Consider the following 18,191-nt stretch of genomic DNA (forward strand, 5'->3'; position numbering starts at 1 on the left):
ATCCCGGCTTTGTGGGATCGAGCCCCACGTCAGGCTCCTCCGCTATGAGCCTGCTTCTTCCTCTCCCACTCCCCCTGCTTGTGTTCCCTCTCTCGCTGGCTGTCTCTATCTCTGTCAAATAAATAAATAAAAAATCTTTAAAAAATAAATAAATAAATTTCTTTTTTTTTTTTGAAAGATTTTACTTTCTTATTTGACAGAGAGAGAGAATGAATGGGGGGAGGGGCAGAAGAAGAGGGAGAAGCAGACTCCCTGCTGAGCAGGGAGCCGAATGTGGGGCTCTATCCCAGGACCCTGGGATCATGACCTGAGCTGAAGGCAGATGCCTAACTGACTGAGCCACCCAGGCACCCTAAGACTTTAAATTTCAATAAAGAACTCCTACAACTCAATGGCCCCCCCAAAAAATCAGATTAAAAAATAAGTCTGAATAGACATTTCTCTGAAGAAGAGGTACAGATGACCAACAGACACATGAAAAGATGCTCAACATCACTGATTGTTAGGGAAATACAAATCAACACCACAGTGAGATACCACTTCACACCTGTCAGAATGACTGATCAAAAAGACAGTTACAAGTGTTGACGAGGTTATGGAGAAAAGAGAACCCTTGTGCACTGTTGGTGGGAATGCACATAGGCACAGCCACTATAGAAAACACTGTGGAGATTCCTCAAAAAATTAAAAATAGAACTATCATCTGATCCTGCAATTCAACTTCTGGGTATTTATGCAAAGAAAATGAAATCACTATCTTGAAAAGCTATCTATATCCCCATGTTCACTGCAGCATTATTTACAATAGCCAAGATATGAAAACAACTTAAGGCCATTGATGGATGAATGGATAAAGAAAATGTAATAACGTATATAGTTATAATTATCAATATAAATATATAGAATGGGATATTATTCAGTAATAAAAAAGGAAATTCTACCATTTGCAACAACATTGGTGGACCTTGAGAGCATTACACTAAGTGAAGTAAGTCAGATAGACAAATACTAGATGATCTCACTTATATGCAGAATCTTAAAAAAAAAAACAACCCACCTAAAACTAATGCATAGAACAGATTGGTGGTTGTCAAAGGATGGTAGGGAATGAAGGAGCGGGTGAAATGGGTGAAGTTGGTCAAAAGGTACAAATGTCCAGTTATAAATAATTCCTGGGATGTCATATACAGCACGGTGACTACAGTTAGTAATACTGCACCATGTTTTTGAAAGTTGCTAAGGGAGGGGCACCTCGTGGCTCAGTCAGTTAAGCGTCCAACTCGATTTTGGCTCAGGTCATGATCTCAGGGTCATGAGATCCAGCCCTGTGTTGGGCTCCCTGCTGGGTCCAGAGCCTGCTTAAAATTCTCCCTCTCCCCCTGCCCCTCCCTCCCTTAAAAAAAAGAAAAGTTGCTAAGGGAGTAGATCTTAAAAGTTCTAGTCATAAGAAAAAAAAATTGTAACTGTGAGGTGCTGGATGTTAACTTATTAGGGTAAACATTTCTATCATACATAGACCGACGGATACAGACTTGTAGTATTATGTTGTATACCTAAAATGAACACAATGTTATATGTCAAATACATTTCCATTTTTAAAAAAATTAAATTCCAGGGGCGCCTGGGTGGCTTAGTTGTTGAGCGTCTGCCTTCAGCTCAGGTCATGATCCCAGGGTCCTGGGATCGAGCCCCACATCAGGCTCCCTGCTCAGCAGGAAGCCTGCTTCTCCCTCTCGCACTCCCCCTGCTTGTGTCCTCTCTTTCACTGTCTCTCTCCCTGTCAAATAAATAAATAAAATCTTTAAAAAAAATTAAATTCCAATAACATCTGTGTATGTTTTGAAATGTTTTCTATTCAGTTTTAGGAATTAAGGCATGCACAGATTCTTCTCAAAAGCTAATGTAAAAAATATCACAAGCAACTTTGGAAACTATTTTTCTCGTGAAACAATAATATTGCAATAGATTATTATACCTTTTGTAAACAAATCACATTAATAAAACTGAAATAGGTTTTTTATCAAAATGAAAGCAGGAATGAGGGGCACACGGGTGATTCAGTCAGTTGAGCATCTGACTATTGGTTTCGGCTCAGGCCATGATCTCATAGTTGTGAGATCGAGCCCTGCCCTGGGCTCCATGCTCAGCGTATGGGCTACTTGAGATTCTTTCCTTTTCCCTCTGCCCCTCACCCCTGCTCACATGCTGGCGTTCTCTCTGTCTCTGTCTCTGTCTCTCTCTCTCTCAAATAAATAAATAAATAAATAAATAATAAAATCTTTTTTAAAGTGTAATAATGAAATGTGAACCATGTAATATTTTGCATCTATGCACAGAAGATTGAAATTGGCTGACAGATCTCATCTTTTCTGGAGGGGAAAACTTGTCCAGAGCTTGGTTGCTTCCCAAGAGAGTGAGCACTGGTAAGCTCCCAGAGAGGGACCTCTGCAGAGCTGGGGTTCTGAAGTCTGGGCATGGGAGTCAGAATACACAGGTATTAAGATGTTTGAAAAGATTAATGATGGTCTGGATATGAAAACTTTTTTTAAAATATTTTATTTATTTATTTGTCAGAGAGAGAGAGCTCACAAGCAGGGGGAGTGGCAGGAAGAGGGAGAGGGAGAAGCAGGCTTCCTGCTGAGCAACAAGCCCGATGCGGGACTCGATTCCAGGACCCTGGGATCATGACCTGAGTTGAAGGCAGATGCTTAACTGACTGAACCACCCAGGCATCCTGAAAATGTTTTTCGTTGTGAGTTCAGTAAGGTTTAGAAAGGCTATCTTCCCTAAACTCACTGGGATCCACTTTTCATTTCTGATGCCTTCAGTGAGTTAAAAAGAAAACTTCTAGAGAGCCATTTAAAAAAATCTTGTATAATGAATGAAACCACATCTTGCATATGTGCTGCATTACAGAAGGAGTAGCACTGTGTTGCTGACCAGGATCTAGTCTCTCTTAGCTCTGCAATGACCAGCATCCTGCTCCCTTGCTGATGCGTGCAGGACACTGTCTGAATTCCTTACTCAGTCTTCACATTTGTAGAGAGTTTGAATTTTCAAGCCCTGAACTCAACGTATAAGAAGCATGTGTAGATGTCTTTCTGTAATTAAATAATTTCAATACTTCTTTTCCAACTTGCTTTCTACCTAATTATAATTAGAATAATTAATCTAGTTAATTCCAGGTAAATTTAGTCCCTTCACGTTTCTTTTCAGTCAGTCCAGACCTCAACCACGTCAGTTCTTGAGCTCCTCTTTCTTGGGTACAGGAAAACCTGACTGCTCTCAGGTTCCCCTGCCCTTTCTTCCCACCACCACCTCCAGGCATTTCTGCTCCATCCCATCAGCACACGGAACTCTTCTTGGGCTCCAGAGTTCCTGATTGGAAGCAGAGAATCTCTTCTGTTCTCAGACCCCCAAACCATCCTGGAGATTCTATTGTCCTGACCTTTATTTCTGTCCTTAGAGCCCATTGGGAGGTGAGCCCCTTAGACATCTCGCCAGCATTTCCCTCATTCTCTCCCAGCCTCTTCCTCTCCCTCCCCAGTTAGGGAGGGGCTCTGTAGTGTGTGTGTGTGTGGGGGGGTGATGTTGTGGGAGAAAAGTTAGCTATTTTGGGGATCATAGAGATTCTGAGATCTGTGCCCACTGCAGGTTTTGGCATTTTAGCACAACAGGGACAATTTTCCCTAGTGGAGTTACCTCAGTCAGGTAATTGAGTATGAGGGGGACTGCCCCCGCCATCAGTTGATTCTTAACAGTGTCACTCACAACCCTCATGTTCACGGTGAAGCATCATTAACCGTTGGTTCCTGTTCCCGAAAGGCTCAAGCAGAAGTGGAAGTGGTCTGGGGATGGGAACATGTGCAATTACATCAGTCCAGCTGACGGGGTCCAAACAAATCTTAAAACTCGTTTTGCCTAGAGCGCCTCGATGGTACAGTTGGTTAGGCAACCAGCTTTTGGTTTGGCTCCAGTCATGATCTTGGGGTACTGGGATCAAGCCCCATGTCGGGCTCCACGCTCAGCCTGGAATCTGCTTGGGATTCTCTCTCCCTCTCCCTCTGCCCTCCCACTCATGCATGTGCTTTCACTCTTAAATAAATAAATCTTTAAAAACAAAACAAAAACCTAGTTTTGCTTATTTACAAATTAAATTGTTGGGTCCCTGAGCTTCCATATTCTATTTTCTTCCCGTTCAGATGTCCCAGTTTTGGCATTTTCGGGTTTTTTTCTCTTTAATCTTACCTTTCTCTCTCTCTTGGCTTTTGCACTAAAGCGACCTCAGACTTGTAGGCCAAGAAGGTAGAGCTCCCATCATAAGGGGCTGTCTTCAGAAGGGACTCTTGGGAAGAGGTTCATAGAGACAAAGGATTGAAACAAACTACTGACAATGCTTTCCTATCGGTTTGATCTTCTTTTCACAGTTTGGTATCAATTACTTTTTTTTTTCTCTTTAGGGCTCCAGTATTTTTGTAGGTTCCAATCTTGGGTCTGTGCTCTCTAGTGCCCAAATGGATGGAACATTTCTCACGACTCAGTCCCCTAGCCTCCACCGCCAAAGCCAGGCAGCCACGTCCCTCATTCCCCAGGACTCAGAAGTTTTCATTTTCCTTTCCTATTTTCTCTGGATCTTGTTTCTTTGCTCTCTGTTTGCCAGGTCAGCTCCGAGTCCCATAAAACAATGCCGCTAAACTGGAAGGGCTTGGGGTTGGAAGAACAGACAAGTCCCCCCACAGCAAGTTCCATAAAAAATGTGCTGCGGGAAGCGTCATTTCTGAAATTCAGCTGCTTCTGAAGTTGAAGGGAAGCACATCTTGGAAGAGAAATATGTGGCCAACTCTGTGGGCCTTTGGAGAACTTGAGACCCTCGGTCCTGTAACCTTGGAAGCAGGATTGGGATCTAGTAAAACTGAGGTCAAATGCTGGGGAACTTCTCCAGAGTCAGCAGGAGAAAAGAAACAACTTGCCAGCTCATAGATTTTAACCCTTAAACAGAACACTTAACCATATTAAGAGGATACTCTAAGCATAATCAAGCTAGAGCTAATCGGGGTTATTGCTGAAATCAGTGCTTCCCAAACTTTAATACGCACCCATCCCCTGGGGCTCATGGTACAAAGCAGATTCTGACATAGTAGGTCTGGGCAGTGGGGGGTAGGGCTGAGAATCCACATTGGTGATCTGGTCCTGGCTCAGGGATCACACTTTGGGCAGCAAGAGCTCAGGAGGCAGGCTGTAGAGAAAGAGGTGTCCTCAACTGAAGCTATGAGGAACTCCATACCCAAGCACTTGGAGCTAATAGTGAACTCCCCATTCTGCTCCTCTTCCCTAAGCCCGGTCTACCAGCTGCCCCTGTGGTCACCTTCACTGTCCTCTGATGTTTCCTTCCCTTCTGGAGCAGCTAATGCTTTTTCAGGTACAAGAAGGGGAAAGCAAGTCTGGCTCATTCAGGGAGACTGATCTGAAGGATCCTTGGCAGTTCACAGAATTGAAGAGCTGACCCACCAGTCTTGGGATAGATGGGAACCAAGGCAGTTCAGGGGCCTGAGCAGCACGAGCTCCAGGCCCTCTCCGGCACATCCCATAAGATGCCCGAATTCTGCCTGTCTCCTCAAGTTTCAAGTTTGGGTCAGGTGTTTTTACCTTCAAAGTTCTCAGCATATGCCAGTTAAATTTGTGTCTGCTATCCCTTTCTTTGTTCTTTATAAGACTACCCTCGATCATTTTTTTTTTAAGATTTTATTTATTTGACAGAGAACGAGGCAGCAAGAGAGGGAACACAAGCAGGGGGAGTGGGAGAGGGAGAAACAGGCTTCCCGCTGAACAGGGAGCCCGATGTGGGGCTCGTTCCCAGAATGCTGAGATCATGACCTGAACTGAAGGCAGACCCTTAACGACTGAGCCACCCAGGTACCCCTATCCTCGATCATTTTAACTTGTATTGACATATATACAAATGGTGTCTGTGTGTGTATCTGTCTGTCCAGGGGCAAAGGAGATGTTAATGCTGCAATATGATTTCTCCCCAAATAAATTATCAAAAAATCCCCTGTATATCAAACTTAGGACTTTTAAAATACATGATCTTACATTGTTTGGATTACATATGTCTTGGATATATAACTAAAATGTTCTCTGTGAGCAAGAGCCATCTTTTATATATATAAAATGAACAAGGCTTTTTGTCTGGTTTAAAAAACACATAGTAAATTTTCAAAAGGCCCTTTGAGACATACTTTCTTTGTAATCATAGGGGTTATATCTCTGAAAACATCACAATAGAGGAATGTAAGATTGAGGTGATAAAACACCAAATAAGAGAATGGATTTTCCTCTTCTGTTTACTGTGTGATTTTGGTCGATCACTTTTTTCTGAAGCTCCTGCAACTGAGAGTTAGCCAAGCTCCTTTCTCATAAGTTTGTTTTGATGATTAAATAAAATTTATGTAAAGTTTGTTTGAACTGCTTTAAAAAACTAACTTTCTATCATCATCACTGTTATGGAATCTGAGACTATGAGAACAATATGGAACTTGGGGGAAATATGAAAGCACTTAGTTATATTCACTAAAATATAACGATGGAGACAAAACAAGGAAAGACACATCAAGGATGTTTTATAAACCTTTAATGAGAAGTAATGAGTATGGTTCTATACATTTCCATTTCCCATCTTTTGTTCACTAACAGCTTTTCAGGATTTCACTTCTTCCAAGTTTTAAAGGAATCTTTGCACATTTGTTTTGCTTTGTTGAAGCTAATATGCCCACTATAAGACATTTGTTTCTTGAGTCTGGTTCTCTTGCCAGATGCTTAGAGCATTTTTTTTTTTTTTTAATGATTGTAAGAGATTGCAGCTTCCCATCTCCTAGATTCCGTCCCTAGGTTCTGCTCTTTTCCCAGAGGCAGAATAACTTGGATGGTTAAAGTGGAAAAGGCTTTGGGTAATAATGTGCTGCTCTGCTCCCAGCTCTTCTCGCACTCCCTCTTCAGTGCCCAGGGGGATCCACCCCTAATCATAGCCGTACTGGGGATACTCTGCTGCCAGGTGCTCCCCAGTTCTCTCACCTATACAACCACCTTAGCGCACTTCTAAGGTGTGTGTTCTTTCGTTATCCATGCCAAGAATTTAATTTTTTATTTAATTTTATTATTTTATTTTTATTTTTATTTTATTGCTGCCTGCCGGTTCATTTTCCTTTAGCCTCCTCTTTTTCCCCTCCTTTTCTGCCCTAAAGTAACATGCCCTTCTTCTCCCAAATAATCACAACAGGAATGTGCAGCCATTCCTGTGAGCTGCAACCGATGTTCTCAGATTGCTAACGTGACATCTAGACAGAAATTCACATTATGTGGATATATTAGGATATCATGTGGAGATAACTCAAGTGGTTGGAAAGAGATTCCTGTACTTTTTTTTTTTTTTTTTTTTTTGCATCCCCAAAGCCCAGGTACTCAATTTAAAAATCTTTAATAGGATTGAGTCCTGCTCTTTTTGGAGGAAAGGAACAGAATATGATGGAGAGAAACAGGAAATGAAAAAAAGTCAAGAATCTGAAGGGAAATAAATCAATGAAAAGGACTTTTAGCTTGTGGTCCTTTCTGCTGTTTTTGTCTAAAGAAACTGACTCTGATAGTACCAAACCTGGGGGGAATAAATACGGCAAACATTCTTTTTGGGGGAGATTGTGCCTTCCTTGGCAATCCCCATTTTATTGAGGATGTTGCTACTTAATTGTTCCAAGGAGTTGATTTTTTCACGGGAGATGGGCGTTCCCGTGCCTTCTGATGAACAGGATTCAAGTCCTGTTGATTCGTGGGACTTTTCCTGGCCACGATTTCATCTACATTCAGGAGCTGTAGAGCCACATCAGTTACCACTCGGAGTCCTTGGGCTTTGGCTACTAGGGTGTCCCACACCTCTTCCTTGGCCACGTTTATTATCCCCTCAGCCCCCACGCCTATCAGGAAGTTCCCGGCTTGGTGGGCGCAGCTCATCTCTGCCATGACCTCTGAGACCACTAAGCCTGCGTTCTCCGCCAGGGTTTCAGGAAGAGACTGAAGGGCCTGTGCAAATGCTAGGAAGGCCGGGCCATTAGGCCCTTCCAATTTGCTACCTTTTTCCGAGAGTATTTTTGCCAGAGCCATCTCTGTGGCCCCAGCTCCGGGGATCAGTCTGGGATCCTGACACAACTGGAAATAGGCATCAATGCCATGGTAGACAGCCTGCTCTGCACTCTTTAGCCCCTCAGCTGTGGCCCCCCTGAGGACCAAGGTGAGGGCGGGGGTGCCTGCACATTCCCATTCAAATATTACAACGGAGCCTTCCCCCAGCTCCTGCTGATATACCCTCTGGCACTTCCCTGGCTTCAGGGGAGGAAGCAGATAGGGCATCAAAGGTGTGCCCAGCACCTCACTCAAGTAAACTATGTCCGTCCGGGACCTAGCTTGAATCACCATGATGCCGTACTTATCAGCCTTCGTCAGTGTGTTCTCATCGATGTCCCCCCATACCACCGCCACATTAATACATGCAGTTTCCAGTTGGGCTACTTGCTTTTCTATCAACTGTTCATTTCTTTTCCTGAATTTACTTAGGTCATCAGGACTAGAGAGACGTGCGGTTGCAGGAGCGTTTGGCCTGGCAGGACCAAAGGCGCAGACAAAGAGAGCCACCCTGGCTCCCGTCAGCACCGCGGTCACCTGCCCGCAGGGATTCGCACACAAGGCCAGCCCCGGGAGCAGGCACGAGTCCTCCAGCCTGCCCCCTCGCAGGGTGCACACCCCCACGCGCTCGCGGTGGAGGCTGCCGTCCAGCTCCTTGGTGGCCCAGCACGCGTGGGCCACCAGCTTGGTCAAGTAGTCCATCTGGGACGCGGTGTGGGTGTTCATCACCGAATAGAGGGCCCAAAAGGGATCTTCCAAAGGCCCCAGGGAGCGGATCGACAGGGAGGGCAGCAGGGCCAGGGTCTCGGCGGTCGCGGCGGCGTAGGCCTGGCGCAGCTGCGAGCGAGGCAGGCCGGCGCGCAGCAGGTGCTCGGCCTGCTGGAGCAGGGCTTCCGCCAGCAGCACCACGAAGGCCGCGCCGTCGCCGCTGCTCTCCGCCTGTGTGTGCGCTGCTTCGCGCAGGAGCCGCGCGGCGGGGTGCTCCAGCTTCAGGGCCCGGAGGATGGCCGCGGCGTAGCCGGTGAACACGTTGGTTCCTCGCGCGGTGACCAGCAGTTTCTGTCGGCCGTGGGGGCCGTAGCAAGGCCGGATGACTCTGGCCAAGGTCTGCGCCGCGGGCACGCTGCTGAGCAGGTGCCGCTCTTGCGCTCCTGGGCTCCTCGCGCGCCGCCTCGGCCCGGGCCCCAGGCGCTCAGGCAGCTGCAGCGGCGCCGAGGTGGCTCTGCTGGCCATCACCTGCCGAGTGCGGGACCCCGGCGGGCCGGCTGCCCAGGCGCTCTAGCAGCCGGGGTGAGGGCTCCCGGGAAGCCGATCTTTGACACTTCTCAAGGGGTCAGTGGAAAAAGGAGCCGAGTGCCCGCGCCCCCTCCCCCGGCCCCCCCTGGGATCTGGAGAATTTGGCGCTCCAGGATCCGGTGCAGGGATGATCTGCTGAGAGCTCAGCCCTCAACCACTCCCCAGATTGATCTGTAAGGATCGGGGCTCGTGGGGCCTCTGAAGCTGGGAGCTGAAACAGACATGACCGTGATGACGTCACAGAGCGGCCCGTGGAACTGGGGGGGGGGCAGACAATGAGGTCACAGAAGGATGCCTAGAGTTTGGGAGGCCCTGTGTGCAGGCAGAAGTCAGGCCAGGTCATCCGGCAGAAGAGGGACACACGTATGCGCCGGGCCCCAGAGTTTCATTTAAACTTTGGAGACAAATTCCGGACGAAGCTGTGGCTCCTGTGATGTGTGTTGTAGTTTTTCAGTGGGAAGCAGGTTTGTTTTACTTTCTTGCAAAGGACTATGTACTACAAGCTAGGTCGTGTTATCTGCCTTTGTCTCTTTGGCCACCTATTCCGTTGGTGCTGTTCATCAGGTTCCTTACGGTGTTTGTTGGTCTGTCTTTCGGGTTGCAGGTGTGTGATGCTTCTTCCAATGACAACGATGTCACTGAGCTGGCGAAGGCAGGTCAAGACAAGGGAGGGAAAGATGCTGACAGCCCACAGAAAAACTAACAGAAATGTTTGCAGCAGAGTGCAAGTGACTAGCCTCCCAGTGGTGGGGAAGGTAGAAAACCACAGGGAATGAATTTAGGCTCCCCAAGTCTTACCCTCAACCCCCAGAATTTCAGTTCCTTCCCTCCAGGAGCCCTTCTTCCCTCCTTCCCTCGGTCCCTCCTTTCCTCAAATAGAGCCTATGGAGGCAATGCTTGCTCCTTTTTTAGCTTAATAAATCTAGATTGAGCACCCACTATGTTCAATGGAATGAGGAATACAAAGGGACAGGAACATGGACACCAGGGAGGGGAAGAGATTTGCATCACATGAATGTAACTTCTGTAGGTGTTAGGCAGAGCACCAGCTGCAAGGGACAAAGATTACGATTATTAAGAGTAGGGGAAAGACAGAGCAATACCATTCGTTTTCGTTTGGAAAAATCTTTTTACTTTGTTTAATAGCAGCTGTCCCCATGGGGCTCCTGGGTGGCTCAGTGGTTAAGCGTCTGCCTTCGGCTCAGGTCATGATCCCAGTGTTCTGGGATCAAGCCCCGCATTGGGCTTCCCGCTCATTGGGAAGCCTGCTTCTCCCTCTCCCACTCCCCCTGCTTGTGTTCCCTCCCTCACTGTCTCTGTCAAATAAATAAATAAAGTATTAAAAAAAATAGCAATTGTCCCCAAGGGGGAGAAAAAGAACTCTGAACCTGATTATACCAGTCAGGAGTCATGATTATATGGTGGGCATTGTTTTAATATTTCCACAGACAAGATGATAGCAAGAAAGAAAAGTAAAAAAAAAAAAATATATATATATATATATATATGAGAGTGAAATATAATTAAGGCTAAATTGGAGATAATTTTGGAGAAAAAAACTTTTTCTTTGAAAAACAATTTGATTGCTTTTGTAAAAATAATAGCTATTCATTATAAAAGTTAAAAAAAATACAAAGAAAGCCACTGTCATTTGGAATTCCAGCTCAGAGATAATCATTGTTTGCATTTTGATGAACATTATTACCTTGCACATATATTCAACAATCACATAGATTGTTGTGGATTTCTAGAGTTTTCCATAAGTGGGCTGTATGATACATATCATATAAGTTATTCTGTAATCATTTTTCTGCCTCAACATTATGTTGAAGTGGAGAAATGTTTCTAAGGAGATATTATGCTGTCTGACGTCTGTGAACAACTATTTTGAACTCTTTTGATTTTGGAGACTCCTTTGGAAACAGGTGTGAACCTACATGCCCAGGCTTCTGGAAGCCAATAACCCTGAGAAGAGTGTCATATAATAAATGTTGGGTATAGGGGCAAAGACTACTAGTTGGTTTCTTTATAGAAATGTAAAATGTAACAGTTATAAAATGTAGCAAAGTATGCATATTGACACTGTTTATAAAGATACAATTTCTTTTTAAAAAATAAACACTCCTGGTGTATGGGGGGGGTGAAATAAACACTCCTGTAAAGGATTATCTTAGCTCTTTCTCTTACACTTCACATATATTTTCCCATTTATTTTACTTATTCCACAACTATTTATTGAGCTGCTGTTAAATCATAAAGGATGAGTAAGGCAGACAACGGCAGCCATCTCTACAAGGGTGTAGGGTGGGATACATTCCAGGCCACGAGAGTTGTGATGGGGAAAGCACGGGTGTTGTAGAAGCATGGGTGGGGGGACATATTGTCATGGGGAGAGCAGTGGTCAGGGATGGAAGTGACATCTAAAGAAGCAGGGATTGGCCACGCGAGAAGGGAAGGGAGTTGGGACAGCCTGATGAAGTTTGTACTCCACCAAAGGTAGTTCTGAAGGCTGGAGCTCACTGTGCGGAGAAAGGGGGCAGGGAGGAGGGATGGACACTTTGGCTGGAGGGTGGCGGGCCAAGGGGGCCATGCCAAGGAATTTAGACTTCAGTGGGAAGAGTGATGAGTGGGACTCTTGAGTTGCATTTCCATTGTAAGGTATATAATTTTATGTTGCGGTATCTTCGTCCATTTCACCTCACAGCACAGGGTAAAGTGAGGATCTGATCATTGTCTTCGATCTGAAAACAGGTCCCAAATGGTACATTTTGGACAGACATTTTTTGATCTACCTTTACCTACATCAAACTAACCAAGGAACTACTAAATTGTAATTTTACTTATTACTATGTGGGCACTGTCATTGTTAAATTCACTTTAACTTTTTTTATCCTACAGATAAATTGATTAGGTGTAAAATAAATGTGACTCTCTTGTGCCCAGAAAACTTTGCATGCAGTTAACCCATTATATACACTTTTTCTAACAATATACATTTTGATCTGCTAAAATGGGTAGGCAACAATATAGGCTGTTTGGTATCTAAGCTGGGTTGAATATTGTCCCCCCGACATCCACATCCTCCCCCAAACCTCAGAATGTGACCTTATTTGGAAATAAGATTGTTGCAGATGCAATTAATTAAGATGAGGTCATACTGTTGTAGGGTGGATTCTTATTCCAATATGACTGGTGTCCTTACGAGAAGAGAAGAGACCCATACACAGAGAAGATCATGTGAGGGCACAGAGACACAGGGAAGATAGCCATTGGAGTGATGCACTTACGGCCAAGTTTACCAAGGATTGTGGGAAACCACTAGAAGCTGAGAGGCATAGAACAAATTCTTCCTTAGAGCCTACCACAAGAAACCAGTCCTGCCAACACCTTGGTTTTGAACTTCTAGCTACCAGAACTGTGAGAGAATACATTTCTGTTGTTTTAAGCCCCCAGCTTGTGGTAGTTTGTTGCAATAGCCCTGGGGAACTAATGCAGTAGTAGTCTTGTATTATCAATAAAGGAGAGGAACCTAAGAGTGTGTGTGTGTTGGGGGAAGGGGGTGGCTGGGGAGGCTGGGGTAGGGTTTCTAGTTTATAACACTGGCTGGCAGAATGTTTTTATATCCCTCTTCTAAATAGACATAGTTGTCTGCTGACTTCTCCACCTCTGCCCTTCCCCCCAGATCCCCAGATGCATTTCTATTAAAACTATGGTCTTGTACACAATGGATGTAAATATTTAATCTTTCTATTTGTATGTTTTCCCATGTTTATTTTTCAGTTGCCTGCTTGCCCTTGTTGTGTTTATCTTGCTAAGTAGTGCCAGGCTTAAAACATAGACCCCTAGAGGGCAAGATTCATATCTATACGAAATGTGCTGCGAAACATCTACTTACTCCTCACGTTCATACACAAATTATTTTTGAAGGTGAATGTGCTGTTTAATTACTTCTCAGTTTCTTCCTTTAATTTTTCTGTCCAACAGGTACACAGTACGCATTACTGAAATAACTCATGGGAAGCAATAAGAATTTTCAAAGCTAAAAACACACTGTGGAGTAAATGTGACCTAATTTTAAATGATTGACATTCTTTTAAAATTTTATTTTTTATTTTTAAAGCAATCTCTACACCTAACATGGGGCTCAAACTCACAACCCTGAGATCGAGACTTGTGTGCTCTACTGGCTGAGCCAGCCACGTGCTCCTGCAATTCTTTTAAAAAACCTTTTTTCACTGAGAAAGGACAAAAATTGATAGCCTATGGCTGCAACTTTTTAAAGTGTAACTTCAATAGTAAAAATACGAACATAAAGATCAGCGGATCTAGAATTTCAGTTTTCAGTGGTCCTCAACAACTGTAAAAGTTTGGTTCCTAAAAAATGCTGAGGAGCTTAAGACTTTATGGGGGGAAAAAAGAGAGAGAGAGACAATTGCTAGTGAACCTATGGGAGAGACTTATAAATATTTTACATTCACTAAAAAAAGCAAAACGAACTCTAAATAAAGACATATGTCTTTGTCAATGACATTTATAGGCCTCCAATTAGTAAGAATGGGTGCTGTACTGTGAATTTTTATTTATCATCACTTTTTTTTTGCTAGACACTTTGAGGTTATTTTCCTTAGTTCCATGAGATGTTGCTTTTTCTTTGGTGTAGATAACAATTGTCACCTCCCAAGCCACATTCTAAATATTTAATACATATTATACTGCATGTGCTCTGAAAGCTTCAAACATTATAGAAAAATGTAATATAGAAAGTGAAAGTCCCTTGTAATCCAACCCTTCAGAGATGATTGCTGTTAACATTTTGGTGCGTATCTACCATGTTTTAAAAATGCGTGCTTTTGAAAAATTAGACATTTAAAAATTTTTCCTTTTTGCATTTGGTGCTTCCAGGCACTCACACCTTTCTAATTTTATAATTTTGAGTAACCTCAGCTACATGACTTTCTGGCTTTTTGTCATCGTGGTCTCAGAGCTCTGAAATTTGGATCGTGGACATGGAAAAACCTTTGGAAGATCTTTATGTTAAACAGGTATTATTTGAATCCTTCCTTTGCATCCTGAATTATATTTTATTTGTTCTGCCCATGATAACTTCAGGCCAACAAGCCTGCTCTCCTATTTAAACAGATCCCAACTGCTTGTCTGCTCACAGTAGCCAAAGGAATGGAGATTTAAGGCTGGGCTTACTATCCTTCATCATCTTTTCTCTCCGGAAGCATCACTGCACAAACCTCTATTTCTTACATTTTCATCCATTCTACCCACTTTTGTGTTCTCAGTCCCTAGTTGTTTCCTTTTAAAACTTCTCTCCAGCAGGAGTGACTTGCAATTTACACATACTGGCACTTAAATTCTCCCAAGTGCTGAAGAAGTATACTAAAGTAAATTATCCTGATACATAATTTTGTGCATGTGAAACTCACAGTTGGAAATGACTGCTCTAATTTCAGTAATGAACGCAGATAAACATTTGGATCAATAATCCGATTTTTGAAAGTGTAATGTGCAGAGAAAAATGTTGAAGAGTAATGAAAAAACTTTAAATATATCGCTTCATAAATTTATCATTAGGCAATTTATCATTAGGCATGTTGTATTTCTAATAGTTAGACACTTTTAATTTATAGTTTGCATTTACCAAGTCAGCTTCTCCCCAATCTCAAAATCCCTGTGGCTGTAAATTTAGTAAACTTGAACAAGCCAGCAGAGATTAAACCCTGTAGGAATTCAAATGACTATCTTATTATAGTCCTCATTTCAGCCATTTCAAAGAACTGCTCTTAGTCAGAATAGGCTCTGGAAATCAAACTGTGTATACTTTGGCCAAATAGGAAACACAATTCAAAGTTTATGTTCTGGCTATTGAGAGAAATGGAAGGTGAACAACCTAGCTGGGAAACCAGAATATACAGCATGAGCCTCGCACTGTGTTGCGAAGATGGAGAGGAGCCATAATCCGAAGGTGCCCAGTGTGTCCGGCCTAGAGGGCATGCTCCTTACATGATAGTTGACCTAGCGCTTCTGCAGATGCTGATAGGTCTTAATAGTCTCCCTCAATTCACATACACTGATCAGTAGTGAATGGAAAGGAAAGCACGGAAGAGTTACCTACCCATCAGAATAAAAAGTCTACATGTGTGACAGTCCTTTCTGGGAAAGTGCCCATTTCCCATTCTAGCCCCATTTTTCCTTTACCATTGTAACGTATCGTGGGGTGGCTCAGAAATACTTGCATTTCTGGGCATCCCAAAACACGGCACATCAAAATCAAGTTGTGGGGTTCTTATTGGTGTGTTGTGTCTTTCGGCGTTTTGTTCCTCAAAATATCACCGTTTTTTGTCTGACAGCTTTATAAGCCTTTTCTGGCCCATTTTTTTAAATGACGTTATAATAACGAAACTCTCCCTGGAATCGGATCGCAGCGAAGTCGCCCTGCACTCCGCGTCCGCGAGAGCTGCTGGAACATCCGCGGGCTCGGTCCCTCAGGCTGCCGGGCGGGTGGGCGCGCGGGGGCTGCGCGGCGGCGCCCTGGGCGGGGGTGGGGGCGGGGGGGGAGGCGGAGAGGCTCCGCGGCCGCCGGCTCGCCGGCAGCCCGGGCGCAGTCGGAGTGCCGCCGCGGCCCTCCTCTTCCCCCGGCGCGCGCCGCGCATTCCCTGGATCCCGATCCCGGATCGTCGCATCCGCAGCTTGGCGCTCCCCCGAGCCGGAGCCGGAGCCGGAGCCGGAGCCGGAGTCGCGGCGCAGCCCCGGCGGCCGCGTCAGAGGAGGGGAGGAGAGAGGAGGGGAGGGGAGGGGGGAGGAGGGAGGAGGGAGCGGGGGCGGGGGAGGGGCGGTGAGGTCAGCGGCGGCGGCGCGTCCGCGGGCGGCGCATGCGCGGAGCGAGCCCTGTGAGTGGCAGCGGCGGCGCGCGGGGGGCGGTGGGGCCGAGGAGTGGGGGAGGGGGCGGGGGCGTCGCGGCGGCCGTGTGTGGGCGAGACGGCGGCGAGTTTGAGAGGTCTGTGGTGCGGGGCGCCCGGGGGAGACCCGGCGCGGCCTTCGCGCGACGGCCACGGTCGTGTGTGTGTGTCTGTGTGTGGTACACGCACACCCGCAAAACTTCCTCCTCCCCGGCCCGGGAGGGCGGGCGCGGGCGCTGAGGGGCCGGCGCTCGCGCAGCCCGGAACCCACAACAACAACTGGAGCAGCTGTCAAAACTTCGCCGCCGCCGCCCGGCCTGACGCGGCCCGCGCGGGGGAGGGGCGGCCGGCGGGGCTGCGACCCTCCGCCCGCCCGCCGCTCCCCGCGGGCCCGCCGCCCCCCGCGCCGCGGCCCCTTTCTCCACCCGCCCGCGGGCGCTGGGGGAGGGGCGCGGGAGCAGCCCCGGCCGGCGCCCCCCGCGCCCCCTCAGTCGCCCCGCCCCACCCGGCGCCCGCCCCGCACCCGCCCGCCCGCACCGCCCGGCCCCCGCCCGCGCCCCGCCCGCCGCCGCCGCCCGCACCTCCCGCCCGGCCGGCCGGCCCCTCCCTCCCTCCCTCCCGCGCCCCGCCCGCCGCCCCCCGCCCGGCCCCTGCGCGCCGAGGTGCGCGCGCCCGCGCGTATGTGTGTGAGTGCGTGTCCTGCTCGCTCCATGTTGCCGCCTCTCCCGGTACCTGCTGCTGCTCCCGGGGCTGCGGGAAATGCGAGAGGCTGAGCCGGGGAGGAGGAACCCGAGCAGCAGCGGCGGCGGCGGCGGCCGCGGCGGCGGCGGCGGGAGGAGCCCCCCAGGAGGAGGACCAGGATCCATGTGTCTTTCCTGGTGACTAGGATGTCGTCGGAGGAGGACAAGAGCGCGGAGCAGCCGCAGCCGCCGCCACCACCCCCCGAGGAGCCCGGAGCCCCGGCCCCGAGCCCCGCAGCCGCAGACAAAAGACCTCGGGGCCGGCCTCGCAAAGATGGCGCTTCCCCTTTCCAGAGAGCCAGAAAGAAGTAAGTTGAGTGTGAGGGAGCCAGGCCGGGAGCCAGCCGCGGCGCCGGGCCGGAGCTGTCACCGGCGCGCCCGGCCCCCTGCCCCCGCGCGCCCCCGGCCGCCCCCGCGGGGTGGGGGTGGGGCCCGCCCGCCGCGCGGCTCCGGCCCGGGGCGCCCGCCCGCCCCGCGCCCCGCGCCCCCTGCGCGGCAGCCCGGCCCGGCCTCCCGCGGGTGCCCGCACCTCACTCCGCCCAGCGGGGCTCCGACGGCCCGCGCCGCCGCCGCCACACTTTACTTTTTAGTTTGGCCCTTGCGCCGGCTTTTCTTGGTGCTTCTGTCTTTGGAGAAATTTCTGGTAGATTCTCCTCGGCCTAGCTGGGTCATTGGAGGAACCCACCGCGGAGCACACCTAGGTCGTCCCCGGACGAGCGCATTGTCAACTACAAAGCAGTCCGCTGCGGGACACTCGCGGAGCTGTCAAAGCGCCAGGGCCAGGTGGTCGCCCCGCCGGCTTCTCTGGGGGAGAGAAGGGCACGGGAAGAACTCGCGCTGCTTTTCTTTGTCAACTAGCTACTCCTTTAACTTTTCTTGCTCCCAAACCTGTGCTTTCATCCTTTAATGATATATTAGGAAGTCGTTCGACTTCTTCCTCTCCCCCTCCCCCACCCCCGAACCGCACTGCCCAGCGCCGGGGAGCTCGGCTCCTGTGTGATCGCACAGCTGAGGCCAGAGCGTGCAGAAGTTTTGGAAGCGTAGCCAGGATTCCCATACCAGGCCGAATAGCAAGAGC

General features: G+C 47.7%; 2 protein-coding genes across 21 annotated transcripts in view; one reads left to right on the forward strand and one right to left on the reverse strand.

Annotated features, from left to right (window-relative positions):
* Positions 1-7,671: 7,671 nt before the first annotated feature.
* Positions 7,672-9,656, reverse strand: CCT8L2 (chaperonin containing TCP1 subunit 8 like 2). Its single transcript, XM_045793673.2, has one exon. It carries the CDS (start codon positions 9,400-9,402, stop codon positions 7,735-7,737), a length of 1,668 nt encoding a protein of 555 aa, XP_045649629.1. The 5' UTR covers positions 9,403-9,656; the 3' UTR covers positions 7,672-7,734.
* A 6,670-nt stretch (positions 9,657-16,326) lies between these two features.
* KMT2C (lysine methyltransferase 2C) overlaps positions 16,327-18,191 on the forward strand; it is a 272,287-nt gene continuing 270,422 nt past the window's right edge. For 18 of the 20 annotated variants that reach the window (XM_087860666.1, XM_087860664.1, XM_087860672.1 and 15 more), the window contains exon 1: positions 17,021-17,421. In XM_087860666.1, the coding sequence (XP_087716792.1) occupies positions 17,261-17,421 (161 nt within the window). In that variant the 5' untranslated portion in view covers positions 17,021-17,260. Of the gene's footprint in view, positions 16,365-16,388; positions 16,472-17,020; positions 17,422-18,191 lie in introns of those variants that run through there. The other 2 variants (XM_087860661.1, XM_087860660.1) reach the window with 2 other exon arrangements.

Source organism: Ursus americanus, chromosome 3, assembly GCF_024610735.1.
Source record: "Ursus americanus isolate L20-20 chromosome 3, mUrsAme1.1.p, whole genome shotgun sequence".
Classification (NCBI taxonomy): Eukaryota; Metazoa; Chordata; class Mammalia; order Carnivora; family Ursidae; genus Ursus; species Ursus americanus.

What these genes read in the sequence shown, in the direction of transcription:
- CCT8L2 (XM_045793673.2), bottom strand. Translation starts at nt 9,402, where the DNA reads ATGGCCAGCAGAGCCACCTCGGCGCCGCTGCAGCTGCCTGAGCGCCTG.